The 18,388-nt window shown below is 52.1% G+C and overlaps 1 protein-coding gene across 3 annotated transcripts in view; it reads right to left on the bottom strand.

Moving 5' to 3' along the window:
* TRAPPC12 (trafficking protein particle complex subunit 12) overlaps positions 1-18,388 on the bottom strand; it is a 79,434-nt gene that overhangs the window by 45,585 nt on the left and 15,461 nt on the right. For all 3 annotated transcript variants that reach the window (XM_059405085.1, XM_059405086.1, XM_059405087.1), the window contains exons 3-5: positions 15,949-16,065; positions 5,435-5,548; positions 4,698-4,836 (exon numbers count right to left, since the gene is read on the bottom strand). In XM_059405085.1, coding sequence (XP_059261068.1) covers positions 4,698-4,836; positions 5,435-5,548; positions 15,949-16,065 — 370 coding nt within the window. The remainder of the gene's footprint in view (positions 1-4,697; positions 4,837-5,434; positions 5,549-15,948; positions 16,066-18,388) is intronic.

The following is an 18,388-nucleotide window of genomic DNA, read 5'->3' as shown; positions in this document are numbered from 1 at the left end:
TTTCACGCGTCTGTGTGCACATGTGTGCTTGCAGTGTGCATTTACAACGTCTACAGACACTTTCACACGTCTGTGTGCACACGTGTGCGTGCCGTGGCATGAAAACAAGACTCATGAGCACACGTGACACACGCACGGGAGTGACTCCTCTGGGAGGGGAACGGGACTGAGGCACGTGAAAGGCCACGTCGGTAACGCATCCCCGAGCTTATTACACAAATAGCTGAGGTAAATGTGGAAAAAATGTTAATATTTATTAATTATTTGAGTGTTTAATAAAATTCCTTTTTGTATTTAAAAGTTGTTCAATTAATTGAACAAAGAAACTTGCCAATTAAGTACTTAATTGAGTATTTTTACTCAATTTACTAATTAAGTATTTAATTTCTCAATTAAGAAGTACTTAATTGCCAAATACTCAGTTTTGGCCGAATGAAGATGAGAAAGGCCTCAAAGCGGCGGCACCCCAGACTGGGTTTCCCAGGGACAGAAGTGGTAAGAATGGGGCAAACAGGAAGCGAGTGACACGGAAAGACCCAACGCGGCCAACCGTGCAAACCAACCCGTGCACCGGCGTCTCCAGGTCAGAGAGGGCCCTACAGGCCGGAGTTAGAGCTCACGGGAAGGGGACTTCTGCCTCAAAATCAGAGTGCTACGGAAAGAACGAACCTTACAATACACTATCTTTCTTTCTCTCTGCCCCTGGACGCAGAGGCCATGTGTCCCGTGGAGCTTGTCCCTTCGTTTGACAGCTTCTACCCTCACCACCAGCGCTGATCTTTGGAGTTTCCTGCACCTGGTGACAAGGACAGGGAGAGCTTGGTGGCCTAGTGTGCCCCTGAAGTGTCAACCCTGCTCAGGCCCCACTGCTTCGCTGCTCATCACCGGGTCTGGGCTCAAGCAACACTCTCCCCGGCTGTCGAAAGTGCGAGCGAGGGCCCGACGCAGCAGCTCCTCCTCTGACCTCTGGGGCCCTGAGCAACAGGGGCCAGCGGTGGCGTCTGACAGGAGGAAGCAGTAAGGACAGGGGCCTGGGGACAGGGTGGAGCCTGGGGTGGCTCAATGCTCTCCGCTGTTCAAGCAGGAGGGAGCGTTCAAACCCAGTAAGGGACAGTGTGGAGCTTCTGGAAACACACGCTCCACCCTGGAGACAGGCAGAAATTAGCTACGGAACAGCTAGACATGTATCAGACCACAATACTCTTCCTTTCTGGGATGAAAATTTAAAGAACAAAACAAAGCACTTCATAATTTTTACTCAGGACAAATTTGCTATGAATATTGTGAATGTGTAAAAATCATGCCTGATATTTAAATAAAATATATTAAAGCTCGTTCATAAAACTTATTTATTTGTTTATAGTGGTATCGCCTCCTCTTTAAAGCATATCTTAATGACTTGTTTTGCTTATATACTGCAAGTTAAAATGAAATGAATGAATCAAAATCCTGCATTTAAGCTTGTCACATCACAAAATGAGAAAAAAATTAGGAAACCGTCAGCATATTGCTGCGGACGAATGTTCACACACTTTAGCGATAACGTACGGAGGATTTATGTCTATTTCATAATTTAAATTAGCTGCTTAGTGATGCATGGCTACCATCTTCTCTTTATCCACATCCCAGTGCAATTTAATTTCCGGCAAAATCAGAAGCGTGTTTTCCTGGGGAATGTATGTCCTCCAAACTGAGGCTTGGGGTGACAGGGAGCGCCGCACCTGACCCTGAAGCCTCACACCTCAGTTTACAGGAAGCTCGGCACCAGCGGCACCAAGGCGCGCTCCTGAAAGCCGGGTGGAGAAGGGCAGGGGCTCCGGACTGCAGGACGGAGCAAGCATTACCATGGGGCACGCCAGCTACTGCGGTGCTCGCAGAGGAAAGGCTCGGGAGCAGCCCCGGCCAGCACAGGACTCACCCGACGTCTGGGCTCTTACTGGATCTTAAACCCCCACGGGGAACGCAGAGTAGCTGGTGGGCACGCAGTTGTACTGAACCTACTGTTCTCACAGACCTCAACAGGGGCGGAAACCAGAGCACTTGGGAAGCTGTGTGCTTTAGGGAGTCTAGGAGTTGAATCTCCCAAGAGATGGGCCTGTGTAGTCAAAGCTGAGTCTTGCCAGCTGCAGACGAGACACCCATCAACACCACTGCCAGTCCCCACATCTGCATGGGGGCAGCCTCCTGCCCCCAGCACGATCACGCCGTGGGGCGGGCCTGGAGGCCGCGCTCTGCCTGCATTCAGGCGGGGTGGGAAGAAACATTTTTTATGCTGAAGGAAAACATAGCTGTTCCTCGTAACTATGAGAATATCTTGTCCTTTTTTTTTTTTTTTTTTTTTAAATTGTATTTATTTGCCAGAGAGAGAGAGTGTGGGAGAGAGAGCGAGCCAGAGTACAAGCAGGGGGAATGGAGGTAGAGGGAGAAGCAGGCTCCCCTCTGAGCAGAGATCCTGATGTGGGACTCGATCACAGGACCCTGAGATCATGACCTGAACCAAAGGTAGACACTCAATGTAGCATCCCCTATCGTGTCCTGTCTTGATTACCAAAGTCACCAGGCATCATTTATCAAGCAGAAATATACCCAAACACCCCCTTGGCCACTGCCCTTAACTCCTCCCTGGGCACCTTTCCTTCAGAGCCGTCAGAAGTGGCTAGAGACTGATCTCCTTCTGGGATGGAAGTTTGCTCGTCGCCTTCCAGACACGGGAGGGGGCTCAAATGGCCGGAAATCGTTCACCTGCGAGCTAGAGAAGTATCCCGCGAGCAACTAGGAGAAGGCCGCAGCCTCCGAACACCGTGGTCTCAAGCTCCATCGCACAGGATATGGGGCTCCCCACAGCCGGGCCCCCACAGACAGAGCCCACCAGCCCTCGGCCTCCTGGGGCTGCAGCATAGGAGGAGACGTGCTCAGAGACCCAGCCGGGCCCACAGCAGTCACAGTTCCTGCAACGGTGGCGGCGCGGATGGGCGGTGGGCCTGGGCAGCCCCTGACCCACTTCTTCCACCTGGGGCGACACCAGAAGGCTGGGCTGTCCTCAGGAACACTGCTCCCAGTGGCTCCCAGCTTCCGTTGGGTCCCCGCCCCGACCTGACAGGCCACAGGCTGGGAAGACTTTTACAAGTTTGGGAGGGGCCTGCTGTCTCCTCCCCTCTGCGCCCACGTGCCACACTGCTTCATGTCCACCCTGTCAAGCTCGTCAAGCCAACCGGTCTGATTTCTACCCAGCTTTAGCTACAAAAACCCAGCTTTCCCATTCACTTCTCTTCTACAAGGGGTAGCTTCCCTTCGTCAGAAGGAAGACACAGGACTAACAACACTAGTGAGGCTAAAAGGCAGGAGAGCACCATGCTAGAAACCCCCTTCAAGCCTGGGCAGACTCGGTCACCTGCCTGGCTCCTGTACTCCCCTCACAGAGGGTAAACCCGATAAAGGAGAAAGCTTGCTCCTTCCCTGTGTCCCCCACTACAGAACCGGGATCCAAGTTTTAAGAGAAAACAGCACAAGAGGAAGCTGAGAAACGTGTTGTACTTCTGTCTCATGCGTTCACCTACTACTCATGTTAACCAGGTGAGATGCTGATGTAAGATCCCGACAACGCTATGGCCATCACGATCTTCGCTCTTCATCAGGCCTCTGTACTCTCTGCGCTGTACTCTATTTTCTCTCTGGCTCAGATTCTGTCTCCTGACAACCAGAACTTTGCTTTGTCCCTCCACAGTTACACCCCACAGATGCTGGCCAGCAGATCTCACAGAGGACGGCGGCCATCTACAGCGTGTTTCCGACGAACTAAGAACAGAACACGACAAAAGCCAACACTGTCATCACCACACCTTGCGTGTAAGACCTTGCCCAACTGCCACAAACGCCCTAGGAAGCATCAGCCCTGCTGTCCTGGTAAGGACGCCAGATACAGAGACGCCGATCACTTGCCCAGGGTCCCATGCGACTAAGCAGAGAGCAGGACTTACTAGGAAGCTAGACAGAGGAGCCCTGGCCTTCAGCCACTATGGCACAAGTCCTCCCGAAGCTGGCTTCCGCTTGACAGCAACATGGGATGGGTTTCGACAGATCTACAAGGTTCTCCATCAAGAACCACTTGTTCTACCTCAAAGCTGCTCGTGCCCTGAAAGGCTCTCTGTCTTCTGTGCTCTCCCTTCCCCAGTCTGAGTTTCTTGCTCTCTGACAACCACCCTGTGCTGCCACCCAGAGTCTTCCAAATGATGGCTGGGGCCCGCTGGGGGGCTGCAACCAGGTTTTTGAGCACATTATCCACTTTAAAATCAGGCTGGAGACCAGCAGACAATGGCATGAAGTACTGTTGCAAGAACGTTGTTTTGTTTGTGTGTCTGCAGTAGTCAAGATGAAGATTACTGCGTACATGGCGGCACAGTCAGAAAGTCCGAACAAAAACCACCGCTCAGGTCTAACACCGAGTCTTGCCGCTGTCCCTCAGCAGGTGCCCGAGTAGGGCTGTTGGACAGGGAAGGGCTGCGTGGTGGGATGTCCAAGAAGCACGTCTAGAAAACTGAGTGAGGTTGTACCGTAAGTCAGGGCTCACTGCTAGGCTACTCACTTGGTTTTTCCAGACTGGATACGTTAGGGCAACGGAGGATGCTTACACTGTGTGAAGCAAAGCAAAGCAAAGCAAAACACATGCAAAGGCATAAGTATGAGCAGCACTGCCTTACCCCTTCGCCCTGGGTATACGTGAGGGTAGTACTCGTAATAGAGATCAGGCTGGTCTAGATTTCCAAAGGCCTCAAACTCCATCTCGGCATTCTGGAAAAGGCCCAGCTTCACCAGCAGTGCCAGCCTCACAAACCACAGCTAAAACACAGAATACAAGTGAAACAACGGGTTACCTATGAACGTCGGGTTCAGAAATTCCTACTCTGTACTAATCTGGCCGCAGAGCTTGATTCCCAGTATAACATAGCCTGCGCTCCGCTTCTTAGCACATGTGCCTAGTTACACGTTTATAAAACTTACTCTTGAGCTTAAGAAAAATGATGTACATGATTTTGTCTGATTTGGCCTCACCTGCGGACTGTTGCTGAGAATGGAATCCAGAGGGCGCGGGTGTGAGGGCGAGGGAGGGCTGGAAGAGGAGCCGGGCAGGAGGGCGGGCAGGGCGGGCAGGGCTGGGGGAGGACAGAGCAGCCTCGGGCAGGCGCTGCAGGGCAGGGAGTCGCCACAGCAGGAGGCAGAGGGGAGGCGCGGAGAGGACAGAGCGATGCGGGTGAGCAGTCAGCTCTGAGGGCTCAGAGGGGCTCCGGTCTGGGGGCAGCGTGGGGATCAGGAACTCACATTGATATTAAATTTGAGCTAAGAAAAATCTGTTTTTTGTTTTCATGTTGTTCTTCGTGCCACGAAAGGTTCCATCCCCTCCGTGTCCCCACTTTATGACCAACCCAAGGGGCCGTACCTGCACAGAGTCTGCCGTGTGGCTGGTGGGCAGGCCGCTCTTGCCGTAGCCTTGGCCGTGGGCGGTGAGAAGGCGCCCGCACAGGTCAACCGCTGCCCTCCAGTTTTTGCAGCTCTGTAAGACACAGCAGGAAGCGTCACCAAAAGCACAGCCACCCCCACACGTGGTGCCTGCGGCACCAGGCCCAGCGCCAGCCACCCCTGGCGGTGACGGTGAGGCCACACCGTGGCTAGCACCGAGGACGCCACTTGCCAACACTGTGCGGGTCGTCAGGCAGGAAGGGCGCCGAGCCTGAGGTGCAGCGTGAGACAAGCAAATCCCAAGAACATTCAAGCTTAACAACGGACAGAACACAGGGCGGAGAATTGTTTCTTAAAATTTTATTTTATCTGAATTCAATTAATTGACATGTCATGTACCGTTAGTTTCAGAGGTAGAGGTCCGTGACGCGAGTTGCGTAGAACACCGCGCTCAGTCCATCAGCTCCTGTGGGAAAGCTCCCCCACCCCATGACTGCTTTCCTCTGCAGCCACATAACTTTATTTCGCTATTTTCATAAAATAAAATCAATAATTTAACTTTATGGTATGTGCCAGCTGTGTTTCTTTGAGTCTGTAGGAGCTGCGCGGGACAATAAGTGGTTTTGCAAGCTTGACGTCATCCCGTTTTACCGACATGACAACGACCAGGACGCTGGCTGATCAAGCGGGGCTTGCTCTGTTTATCCTCAGCCCTGATGCGACAGACAGGAGGGCCACCGGGCAAACGCACAGCAAGATGTCCTCAGGGAGAACGCTGCAGTCTTCCAAGAAGCGAGAAGTGGATGCTGGCTGCCCATCTCCTTAGCACACCGGGCACTAACGCCTCTGGACGCCGCAGACGCCGCCGTTCACCTGTCTGGCCAACACCTGGCAGGCCCCAGCAGGCCCTGGGGCCGTGTGCACCCTTGCATGCATTCGTCTCAGGATCTAGCAAGGAAGGCAGATATGACACTGTTTTTTTTCAAAGACGAGAGAGATAACTTTGGGTGAGCTCACAGTGCCTGCTGCACAAGCCACGGGAACGTTACCTGGGGGCCAGACTTAATGTCAGGGATGGAAAGCTGCTGGAGCCCAGACGTGACGGAGAACAGCGGGGTCAAGGGGTAGGACCCTCCCGGCCGAGGGGGAGCTGCCTGAGTGACGACGGCACGGGCGAGAGGGACAGCGATTAGTCAGGTGGCCGGCACACGGCAGTGACAGCGCAGGCGTGAGGACAAGCATGGGGATGTCAGCAAGGCCACGAGAGATCCAGACTCCTCCTGAGGGGCTGGGGAGCCGCGGAAGGGCTTTGGGCCGGGAACGACACGGTCCTGTGTAACACACTGGAGCGCGCCGCCCACCTCTCAGGTACTAACCCTGGCGCATACCCGGCGAGCATGGGTCCTGCCACGGAGGGGCCTGTTTTGAGTGGGGACCGACTCCCGGCCTCTCCGGACAGCAGCCAGCGGGCCCCACGAGGGGAATTCCCTGAGGCACAGGCCAAGGTCGGTGCTCGGACTTCTGCAGAATCATCGTAGGCGCGGCTGTGTGTGTTCTAACTGCATATGTGGAAAAGTGAGAGGGAACGTTATTCTGCCACATTTGAACCACTTCTATGTCTGTATCTAAGCAGATCCTGTATCCGCGGGCAATTAATTACTGCTCGTTTCCCAACTGCCCATGCCACACACGCTGGCCTTTCCTGCTGGGGGCAGTAGGTCTGAACAGAGTGCTCGGGGCTGTCTTCCTAGGAGATGACTCCAGCTGAGCATGCGCAAGAGACGCAGCGAGGCGGGCGGGGGGGGGGGAGCTCCGGGGGGCAAAGGCCTGGCGTCGTGGGCCGAGGGGCAGGCAAGGCCAGGCCAGCCTCTGCGGGATTCCAAGGGCAACATGTCCTACCCACATTCCGGAATCCTCAGCCCCCGTCCCTGTGAGGAGGAAGCATGAATCTGATTTGATGTCAAATGCAGCAGTAACAGAAGATGGGCTTGTGCTCGTACATGTTTTTCACAGTTTTAATCTAGACGAAACCTTACAGAAGGTCCCGTCTGCTACAGACAGAAGAAACAAAGGAGAACACCTGTCCTCTCCGGGCCGAGCCTGGGAAACGTGGTGGCGGGTCACCCGTACCCGTGGTGGTGGGGGGGTGCAGACCTGGCAGAGGGACAAGGCCAGGTGACAGTCCGATGCGGGCAGCGTGGGGAGCGAGGCCGCAGGATGGACCTGCGAGTGCGACATGCAGCCAGACGGCGGTGGCGGCAGGGCCAGTCTCGGAGGCAGGGAAGGCTGGAACGGATCAGAGCTCGGACTCTGAAATTTGATTCCAACAATGTGGAATGTGAGGGGCCTCTGAGACGTTCAAGCGGAAAAGAAAAGGCAGCAGCTGCCGTGTGCGGGTCGGACGTCCGGCAGAGAGGCGTGCCTGGGGCAGCGCGCAGGGGTCCGCGTGAAGAGGGCACGGGCGGGAAGGGCGTCAGGCCCTGAGGACCCTGTGCGACACAGCGTAGCTGGGGAGCGGGAGGCCGGAGCAGTGAGGCCACAGTGCTCGGGGCTGCTGAGGAGGCCGACACAGGGACACCAGGACTGCCCGGGAGCTGAGAGCTGGTCAGATGGGGAGACGGGACAGGGAGTCGGACGGGATGAAACTCATGGAAAACGAGGTCAGCGCTGAGCCCGGGGACCCTGTGAAGTGTGAGTCCCAAGCTAACAGGTGCGGGACTGAACAGGAGCTTCCTCTGTGCCTCCTTGTAACCAGACGCTCCCGTGTGGGACAGCAAGAGAAGGCCGCGCGCTGCTGGACAAAGTCTGCACGTGAGGCAGAAAGCATAATCAAGAGCACGAGGTCCCAGGAGTCAGGGGAGGACTCTGGCACTGGGAGGGGGGCGACTGTCCAATGGCCTCCAGGTCTGCTCTAAGCTGGGGCAGGGGACCACTCCAACCCCAGCCAGGAGTGGGGGCCGCAGTGGGGGTTTGAAAGAAGCAGAGACAACCTGAAAAGGTGCGTGGAACCAGCGAAATCTAGAAGACTGGGTACATCTGCGACGCTGAAGGTCCCTGGGAAATGGGCAGTCCTATTGAGCGTCACGTGAGTGCGGAGCTTGGATGTGGGACTTCACAGCAGGCTCGGTGGCCCGGCCAGGCCATCCGCGCGGACCCAGCATCACCAGGTGAAGGTAAGGGGTGGGAGAGAAGACAAGCAGGCCGACCCCCTCTACTACCCATGTGACCTCGGTGACTTACGATCCGGCGGCTCAACCGGGCCTCGTCCCGCCCTTGTGACGTCAGCTGGCCGCCCTGGAGGTGGAAAGGGGGGCACAGCTTGTGGGGAAGCTGGAACCCCTCTCGTGCCTGCCCCACCTGCTCATCCCGCCGTCCAGCTACCGGTGGCACACGGCCACCCTATGGCTGGGCTCAGACTTGAGCTTCGCGACCCCTCTCTTGCCCCAGGTGAGCCCTCCTGCTGATTCCTCCGCACACACATTCCAGTGGGGCTACAGCCCCCAAGGGGATGGAATTGGTTCTTGGATAATAATTACTGGCCCTACCCAACAACACTGTATTCCTTAGTGTTCTCCTTCATTTGGGGCTGAGGGGGGAGGTGAGCAATTAGGAAACAAAGTGGAAAGCTGCTGCTCAGGGGACTGACAACGAGGAAAGGGTTAAGACTGTGCTGTGAAGTAGCGTCGGTCTCATCCATTCTGCGTGCGAAGCAAGGACAGCCTGCCGTTCTGTGTTAACATTAACTGTGTCTTGTCTCCCTCTAGGTGAGCTCCGGGGCCCGTGGCCTTGTCGAGTCTGTGCTTTTTAACTTCTAAAAGTACTTCCTCAGCATTATACCTACATGTACATGTGCTCAAAAAATGGTGAAATAGTAAGTTCACAGAACTACAAAAAAGTTGTTGGAAAACTGTACACTAATAAAGAAAGAGAAATAAAGGATGACTTCTTAGTGACTGATCTTTATTAGCGGGAAAAAAAAAAAGGCAACAAATGCCATTGCGAGCCTAAGAAATGATAAAGAGCGGCTTCAGAGAAGATACACGTCCGGGCTGACCCGCGGACACTAGAGCAAGCGCGCCGGCAGCTGCTGGTACATGTTCACGGGCGGAGCCTTCCTGAGCCCGGCGCGCACTCACAGCCTCCCAGCCGCCAGGCTCTGACCTAACTGCTCCCCCACGTTCCTCCTGAAGAAGTAATCACATATGGAGAAGAGATTTCACAACAAAGTGGCCCACCCTAAAGTTACTTACAACTGTATCAGATTATGTAGTAAATAACATTTGTTTAATTCGGACACTTTAATATCAGGCAATGCTTAAGATATGTTAAAAAGACACAAAATCATAAACAGCTTTGAGGTGAAGTTCAGTCTAGTACACGTACACATATGTACATACAAGTTTCCGCAGTCACATGTAGACATGCCACACACACACAGAGACACTACATGTTAACAGACGGTGGCCATGCGAACCATTTTTCTGGATTAAGATGCTGTTCGTAAAAGGAGGGCAGAGGGCTTTGAAGGAGAGGACAGGCTGCACCGGGGGCGATGAGCACTAGCCGACGAGCACATCGTGTCATGGCCACCTGGATATGGATGGTACGTCCATCCACCTCCGCCCTACACGGAAGGGACGCACGCACGCACGCACTGATGACCGGCGACAGTGCTTTACGCAGGAACCAAATTAATGCTTGTTGAGATAAGACTCTTAAAAAACCCCGTGTGCAGGTATACATGGTGGCTATGGCTGCTACAGCACGCGGAGAGGTTCTGTCTTGGGGGACAGGACTGAGCTGCAGAAGGAGCTGCCTGACACAGCGCCACCCTGGCGAGCTCCGACGCGATCTGACAGCCCTCAAAGGCACGTGGAATCTGTGCGTGTGCAAAAACTATATAGATGAGGAAATCTGATCGTGGATATTTATATGTTCTGAAACAAACATTTACAACACAGTAAAGACTCCTATCTTATTTCATGTCTATTATGTACAGATACCCACCACCAATAAAACGTTTAAATGTGTGATAAAATTATTTGCAGGTACTCTGTGAATATGAACTGGTCCATAAATGATTAAAAATAATAAAATGTATCATATAAAAAGCCTCTGCTCTTGCTATGATTTCACACACTGTGATGTCTTCTACATCCCCAACTGGATCACAACTATTAAAAGTGAAGCCCAAACCCATCATCTTAATGATTCATTTTCCAGTAAATGGAAAAAAGCGGCTTCTTTCCTAACTGGGAAGAGAAAGCAGAAGATCTGTGCTCTTGTTACGGCTTCTCCCCACCATTTCCCGCAGGTGGGTGAGTGCAGGAGGCGCAGGAGGACAGGTGTGGCTCCTAAGCGCTCCGCGCTGGGCTAGCCCCCGTCTGACCAACACTGCTGGTCTACAGCAACATCTCAGCAAACTTACACTAACCTGACGGCCAGTTTTCCCAGAGTCAGAATGACCTCATTCCTCAAGACAATGAGCAGCACGGGGCAGGGCTGTGGATGCCTCCCTGCCCTCCTTGGCTGCCTGTTTGGGAACAAGGAGCCTGGGAGAGAGGCAAGAGCCAGAGGGACACAGATCTCCTCCTGCCGCACAGGCTCACTGCGGTCAGGGCCGGCGCGGACTGAGCACGGCTCCTTTAAAGACTAAGCTGGATGTGGATTACCTTCTGGTTTAGGAGCCACACATGCCAGTAGATTTTCCTCATACCACAATTTAAAAAGAAAAAAAGAAAGGAAAGAACACCGAGAAGTTGTCAGACAAATTTAGCATTTAGCATTTACATTTACCCAAGTCATTTTTTCTCCTGGTAAGAGAATACAAAGTATTTCTTCATGTATAATTCAACTTTACTTTGACATTTCAAAAGGATTTCCAGGGGCCCTGGACGGCTCGGCTGATTGTGTCTGCCTTCCGCTCGGGTCACGATCTCACAGGTCCTGGGATCAAGCCCGTGTCGGGCTCCCCGTTCAGCTGGGTATCCGCTCCTCCCCCTCTCTCTGCCCCTCCCCACCCCCTCTTGGCTCCCCACCCAAACAAATAACCTTAAAAAAAACAAAACCAAAAATGTTTCGAGACAAGAATATTTTTGTTCACACCAAGTGGGATCAGCAAAGTCCGTAACTATCTTATCCACCAGGAGCCCGGCAGTAATGGGGGGCCCTAGCGAGGGGCTACCTGTACAGGTGCAGATGGGCCAGGACGACCGTGGAGGGATAGAGCCGCACCTAGGGCCAAGGACCAGAGGGACGCCCAGGCAGGAAGGAGGTGACGGCCTGCAGGAGAGCCGAGGCCACAGGAGGCTGCGCCAGCTAGAGGGGGCTCTCCGGGCTCACTCCGCCCGGCAGAGCAGGGGAGCAGGGGAGAGACAGAAGGCAGGCAGCAAATAAGCCCGGTCAGAACAGATGTGCTACCAAACATGTCCAGGTGTTCAGGGCTGCCCTGGACGCAGAGCTGTGGCTCAGGGATGATCGGCTGGTTTTCAAGCGCTGACACATGCGGCGGGCGACGGCAGCCTTTCTGCACGTTGCCCTGTGGGAACGGGGTTGCGCTGTTAGGGAAATCTACTGAGACTGATGAACGCGGCTCTCCCGCACGTGTTTCAACTGCTCCAAGGGATTTAACTGACTGTGCAGCACAGCTTTCTTTTCCCCACTCAGTGCTAAGGTTTTCCAATGAAATTGGGGCAAATACCGACACGGGAACAAACATTCCTGAGCACGTCCTTGCACGCACGGGTACGAGCGTTTTCCTGCGGTACAGGATGGGGGGAGAAAGGACGGGGGCGGGTGGTCCGGAGCAGGCGGGCCAGCTCGTTCTCCCCGCCACGGACTCTCCCCGCCACGGACTCTCCCCTGCCACGGACTCTCCCCGCCACGGACTCTCCCCGCCACGGACTCTCCCCGCCACGGACTCTCTCCCGCCACGGACGCCTGCGGCTGCTGTGCTCAGGCGGCTGAAACGTACCACATTTCGGGGACACCCAGCAAGGATAAGCGCTGCTCCCATGTCTGCAGGCTATCTGGTTTCTGTGAGTGGCCTCTCCATATCATCTGCCTTTTTTTCTACTGGGCGGTTTTGGTTTCTTATGCATGGTTGGAAGGTATTAATGCGTATTAATGTTCACTTTAAGAAAAAAGATTTTATTATTCATTCAGAGAAAGAGACAGACAAAGTAAAAGTGAGCACAAGCGGGGGGTGGGCCCACAGAAGGGGCAGCAGACTTTCCACTGGGCAGGGAGCTGGACCCTGGGCTCGAACCCAGGACCCTGAGGTCATGACTTGAGCTGAAGGCAGATGCTCAACTCACTAGGCCACCCAGGCGCCCCTGTAGTCTCTTTTTAATGCTGTTTACGGTGTTTTGGTTATATATAAGTTTCAAGTTTTAAAGTAGTTAAATTTATTCATTTCTCCCTGAAAGATTTAAAGAATGCTTTTCTACCCTGAGTCATTCAAAATTTACTCTATTTTCTGAAATTCAAAACTCGTTTCAATTTATTTGGAGTTTACTTTTGTGTGTGCTAAGAGATAGATCTTTTTAACTTTTCCCACTTGGATATCCCAGTAATTCGGTACCATCACGGCTCCGCTTCTCCTTTCCCTAGCAACCTGCTCTCTGCACACGAGCGAGCGGGGCTCCGTCCTGTCACTCGCACCCTGCGCCCTTGGCGTTTCCCTGACCCAGTCTGGCCCCTGCCCGGCTATCATGGGAGAGATGTGGTTCCCGCTGCAGTCCCTCTTCTCCAGGCTCGGTCCTTGCACGAGCTTCATGCAGAAGGCCTGGGGACATCTCCCTGTTCACGCACGCCAAGCATGCGCACACGTGTGGGTGTATGTGCCCACAGTTTACCTCTCCAGACTCCAAAGGGCATGGCCTTCAGCTTTCTGATGTCTTTTCTGCTCTTCGGACTTGCCCGAGTGATGACAAGGACCTAGCAGGGCCGGGGCCCCTCTGTTAACAGAAACAGGTCAGGGGAGATCAGGGCTGGCCTGTGCCCAATGTGCCAGGTCTGAGGAACAGGACGAGACTCTTTAAAGACAGGCCAGAACGACCCAACGTGCCGCGTTCTAATGGCTGGTACTCCCTCCTTTCAAACCAGCAGGACCTCACCTCAGCAGCCTTGTGAACCACAGCTTTGGATTACACACTGCCTATTTGAAATTTTAATTATGTATTTTCTCAGAGTGCTTTTTGCTATTTTTACCCCATTCTTGTCCACTTTCTAGCCCCCTTCCTGGTGCTCCTCCTCCATTTCGACAGATGTCAGAAGTAATTGGTGAAAAAATTATTTTTATAATTATAGTTTAAAGCATACCCTCCCAAACTTGAAGCTCTGTAGAGAAAAATCTTATGAAAATCTCACAATTACTGGAAATGACATGTAGAACTCTGAAAATAAAGTTAGTGTGGTATGAGAAAAAAAATCTCAACTTAAATAAATGTTAATTTTTTTTTTTAATACTAGGAAATAAGATAGAACTATCAAAAACTGAATACAGGCACTTGATGACTTCCAAAAGATGAGAAAAATAGTCCAATAAAAGTCACTCAAGTAACTAATGGTATGTACATAACCTTCCCCATCTACGACTCACAAGGAATCATTAACTCTATCTATGACACCATTAACGTGATTAAAATGTCCTTCTCCACAGGCTGTGACATTCACTTCCCTGTAAATTACAACCTTAGAATGCGCCGACATTACTTAGGGAAATACATTTCAAAACTCTTTCCTAATCTTAAAGAGGCTAGGAATTATTTTAGGACATAATTAAAATACCACGGCAAGGTAATTTTTTTATAAATATATTTTCCACCTTACATAGATCTCCTTGTTAGGACTCTAATAAAATTTCTCCTGGTGTTATGTATTTTCAAGGTATGAAAAACCCCCAAGCCACTCTATGTATTTATTAGCAGCACAAATAGTCAAGGAAGGTAAAAAGACTGCCCGTAGAACAAATTAGTTACAAGGACTGTGTGTGGCTGTGTGTGTGCTTTTCAAACGGATCATTACAGGGGTGCCTGGGTGGCTCAGCTGGGAGAAAGGGACCCTTGATCCTGGAGTCCCGAGTTCGAGTCCCGCATGTGGGGTCGAGTTTACTTAAAAAGATAAAGAACAACTGGTCACTACAATGTGGCTGTCCAGGGCCGCCGGCCCTCGTGATGACAGTCACAGCAGCTGCTGCAAGTTCAAACCAAGGCAATGACAAGAACTGTCCCGGAAACGCAGGAGTGTGGGTGCGACAAACGCCCCACGACCTCGGAAATGCTGGCCCGTAAAGACCTATCGCTTCATTAACAAATGATAAAGCATATGGATGTTTAAAAAATAGGTGTTTCCCACCCCTTTAAAAGCCAGACTATCGCCGGGGCACCCTGGCTGGCTCAGTTGGCAGAGCACACAACTCTTGCTCTCTGGGTGTGAGTTTGAGCCCTCCACTGGGTGTGCAGATAACTTAAAAAAGAAAAATCTTAAATAAGCGAAAAGCCAGCCTATCTCTGCATCTTCTCTTCCCAAAGCTTCTGAGTCATTGCAATAACTCCAGAATCACTTCAGTAAAAACGAACAAACAAACAAAAAAACAAACAAACAAAAAACCCAATGAAGCACTTGATTTATATTTACTAAAAATGAAACTTTAATCATTTTTTTAAAAAAGATCTTGTTTATTTTACAGAGCATGGAGCAGAGGGCGTGGGATATGCAGACTCCACAGCAAGCGCAGAGCCCGACGTGGGGCTTGATCCCACAACCCTGACATCACAACCAGGGCCAAAATCAAGAGCTGATTACTCAGCTGACTGAGGCACCTGGGTGTCCCTAAGCTTTATCTGCTTTGTATATAAAATATCTGCTGGCCACCTAAACAAATGATCCATATTCACCTTTTTGAGGACAGACACTCCCTCAAATATGATGAAAGGTAAAGAGGAAAAAGGTAGCTGTGGGGGGCGTACAGGTTCCCGGGGTTCAAGACCGCCAGAAGCACCCACCCAGTCATGTTAACGTGCCTGTAGTTCAGACAGCTCTCTATTAGTATCTGGGGCTGCGTCTCTGCCTATGATTCACACTTACTCCTGTCACGGACAAGGATTCTCGTGTGCATTTCTGGTGAAATAATAAACCCTTTACGCCAAGTGGCGAAAACAAAGTATTTAAAAAAAAAAACAACATAAAAATGAACATTAGTTATCGTTAGTTATCATATCTGATGAAGCATATACTTAATCGAAGTATATTCTGCTTCAAGTAGTTTAATCATTTAAAATAAAGGCTTTTTAACTAATTGGCCTTAAAATTAAAAGTATGTTAATATGACACTTTTTGCTGCACAGGACTGGTATCTAATTCAACAAAATTTTACGGACACGCAAGGCTTTAGATAACACATTCGAAGTAATTAACTCCAGGGAAAATATGACAGAGAAAGGCCGGCCTTCTAGAAACAACAGTACTGAAATCAAACCCATCATTACTTACGATCAGCTGTTTCAACCCCACGAAAGTCTGCTCCACGGACTCCGCGTGTAAGACCTGTCTCTTCGCCGCGGCTCTCTCGCCCAGGAAGCGAAGCATCAGGTCTTTAACTGCGTCCCCCTGGAAGGAATGGAAGGAAAATATGTCAAGACAATAAAATGTTAATTAAACTCAGCTAACCAGAACCCATAACTAAACGAGATTTCTTTTTTCTCCATTGGTGTATGGAGGTTAAAGCGTGGTTATAGTACAGTAAAACTTCAATCACCCAGATGCTCAAGCATCACCACCTTTAATAAAATGGGTATTTTAGAACTGCACTTTCTTTTAGAAGAGGGGGAAATCACCAGCCCCAAGACCAGGCTTACACAAGGGATGCGCCAGGCAGGGGGATTCAGGCCCCAGGGCTGGGTGGGGGCTGGAATGGGCTGGCCTCCTGAATCCAGCAGTTTGCCTGGGTCTCTGGGAAAGCCTCTGGGAGCTGGCTGCGGATTTCCTTCGGGGGCTGCTTTCACCCCCAAGCCCAGAGAGAAGAGAAGACTGCCCTCCCCTGTGGGTCCTCTGCCACCAGCTCGGCCAGGCCTGCTGCACACGGGAGTCCTGCTGTGGGCCGGGAAGTGCCCTCACGGACCTCTGCGGGGGGACTCAGGCTGCACGGCTTGACTCCTTAGGCTCGCCCCCACCGCGGACAGGGTGCGAGGGCCGAGACGTGGAATCCACAGCTCACGAGGAGGGTGGCTGGGGCGGACGGGGATGCGCGGGACCACGGCACACAGCCGATGGGACACTAGATGGTGCGGCCGCCGTGCCACAGGAGGGACGTTCCTTGGAAAGTCAGAAACCGGACCGCCATAGGACCCTGCGGTGCTGATCCCGGCTGCTTATCTGAAGGACATACAAACACTAACTTGAAAAGAGGTCTCTGCACCGCCCTGTTCCCAGACGGGATGTGGAAACAGCCGCAGGTCTGTGGACCGATGCGCAGATAAAGAGGCAGCATGCGCGCAGCCAACAGTGTTCAGCCACAGGAAGGAACGGAATCCTGTCCCTGCTTCAGCGCGCAGGGACCCTGCCGGCATTCTGCTACATGGAAGAAGTCAGAGAAAGCCAAATCATGCATGACCTCACTTCTACGTGGAATCTTAAAAACACAAAAACACAAAAACCAAACAAATTCACAGGGAACAGAGAACACAGTGGTGGCTGCCAGAGGCAGGGGTGGGGAGCAGAGACGGGCCAGACGGGAAAGGTGGTCAAAAGCGCAAACTTTCAGGTACAGAAAGTCCTGGGGACGAACGGCCACTACAGTTGGCAACACTGCGGTGTAGACCGGGAAGCTGCTAAGAGAGTCTCTCTTACAAGTTTTTATCAGGAGAAAAACAATTCCAGAATATTGAAGGTGAGAGATGTTAACTAGACCGATCGTGGAGACCATTTTGAAATATCTGCAAATATTGAGTGTTATACACCTGAAATGAATACAATGTGTATCAATTACACCAAGATTAAAAAAAAAAAAAAAAAAAGTGGAACCAAACATAGGGGAAAATGGAAAGGTGAGGGGCGGATGCAGTGGACGGGGCGCTTTGGCCCAGCCAGGGGAGGACGGATTCTCAGTTGCTGGAATGGCCAGGGAGCAATGCAACCTGGGGAGGCGGGTGTTGGGGGCCAAGAACTCTCTCCATCTCGGCGAGCACAACACCTGCTTCCAGCCGCAGACCGCTGAGGGCCAGCAGTGCACGGCCACCGGGGGCACACTGATGCAGGCCAGAGAGGAAGGCAGCGTGGAGGTGTCCCCCACAGACTCCACAACCGTCTCTGCCCCTTCCTGTTGTTGTCCTACCCTTGGCATAGGCATGCAAGGTGAATCTCCCACGGTCGCCCAGAATGCTGACAGGTAAAACGCACCAGCCTGTGGACAATGCGTGCAGGAGGACAGAAGAGGTGCTGCAGGGGTCTGCGGATGCCCATCCACAGGTAAAGGGGGGAGCGGGGGCCTTGGCAGGGGCAGTGCAGGTCACCAGTCTGGTCTGGCCCAGGGCGCTGAGCCCGGTGCTCCAAGAGGCCAAGCCGCACCTCTCACTTATATGGCAGCAAAAATCCAGAAGCAGCACTTTGATGATTTTTTGCTTTCAGAGCATGAGATGAAATGCTTCAAACGCCAGAAGGGGCTAACTGGTCCAGGAGGGACAATTAAAGGGCAGAATAAAAAGAGCTGAGCCGTATGGCTCCACAAAGCTTCCAGGAACGCAACTCCTGTCAGACAAAGGGCTTTATCCGAGTGGGAGGAGCTGCGACCCGGGAAAGGGAAGAATCCCATCTTGCTGCGGCAGAGGGAGGATCAATTTAACTTCCTCCATCCTTGCAACATTCTCTGTTAATCAGACCACACTGAAAAAAATTTTTGCCTTTAAAATTCTCCGCTGGTTAACATTTTTGTTAG

Source organism: Mustela nigripes, chromosome 7, assembly GCF_022355385.1.
Source record: "Mustela nigripes isolate SB6536 chromosome 7, MUSNIG.SB6536, whole genome shotgun sequence".
NCBI classification, from domain to species: Eukaryota; Metazoa; Chordata; class Mammalia; order Carnivora; family Mustelidae; genus Mustela; species Mustela nigripes.
This window is presented reverse-complemented; position numbering and strand designations above follow the sequence as displayed.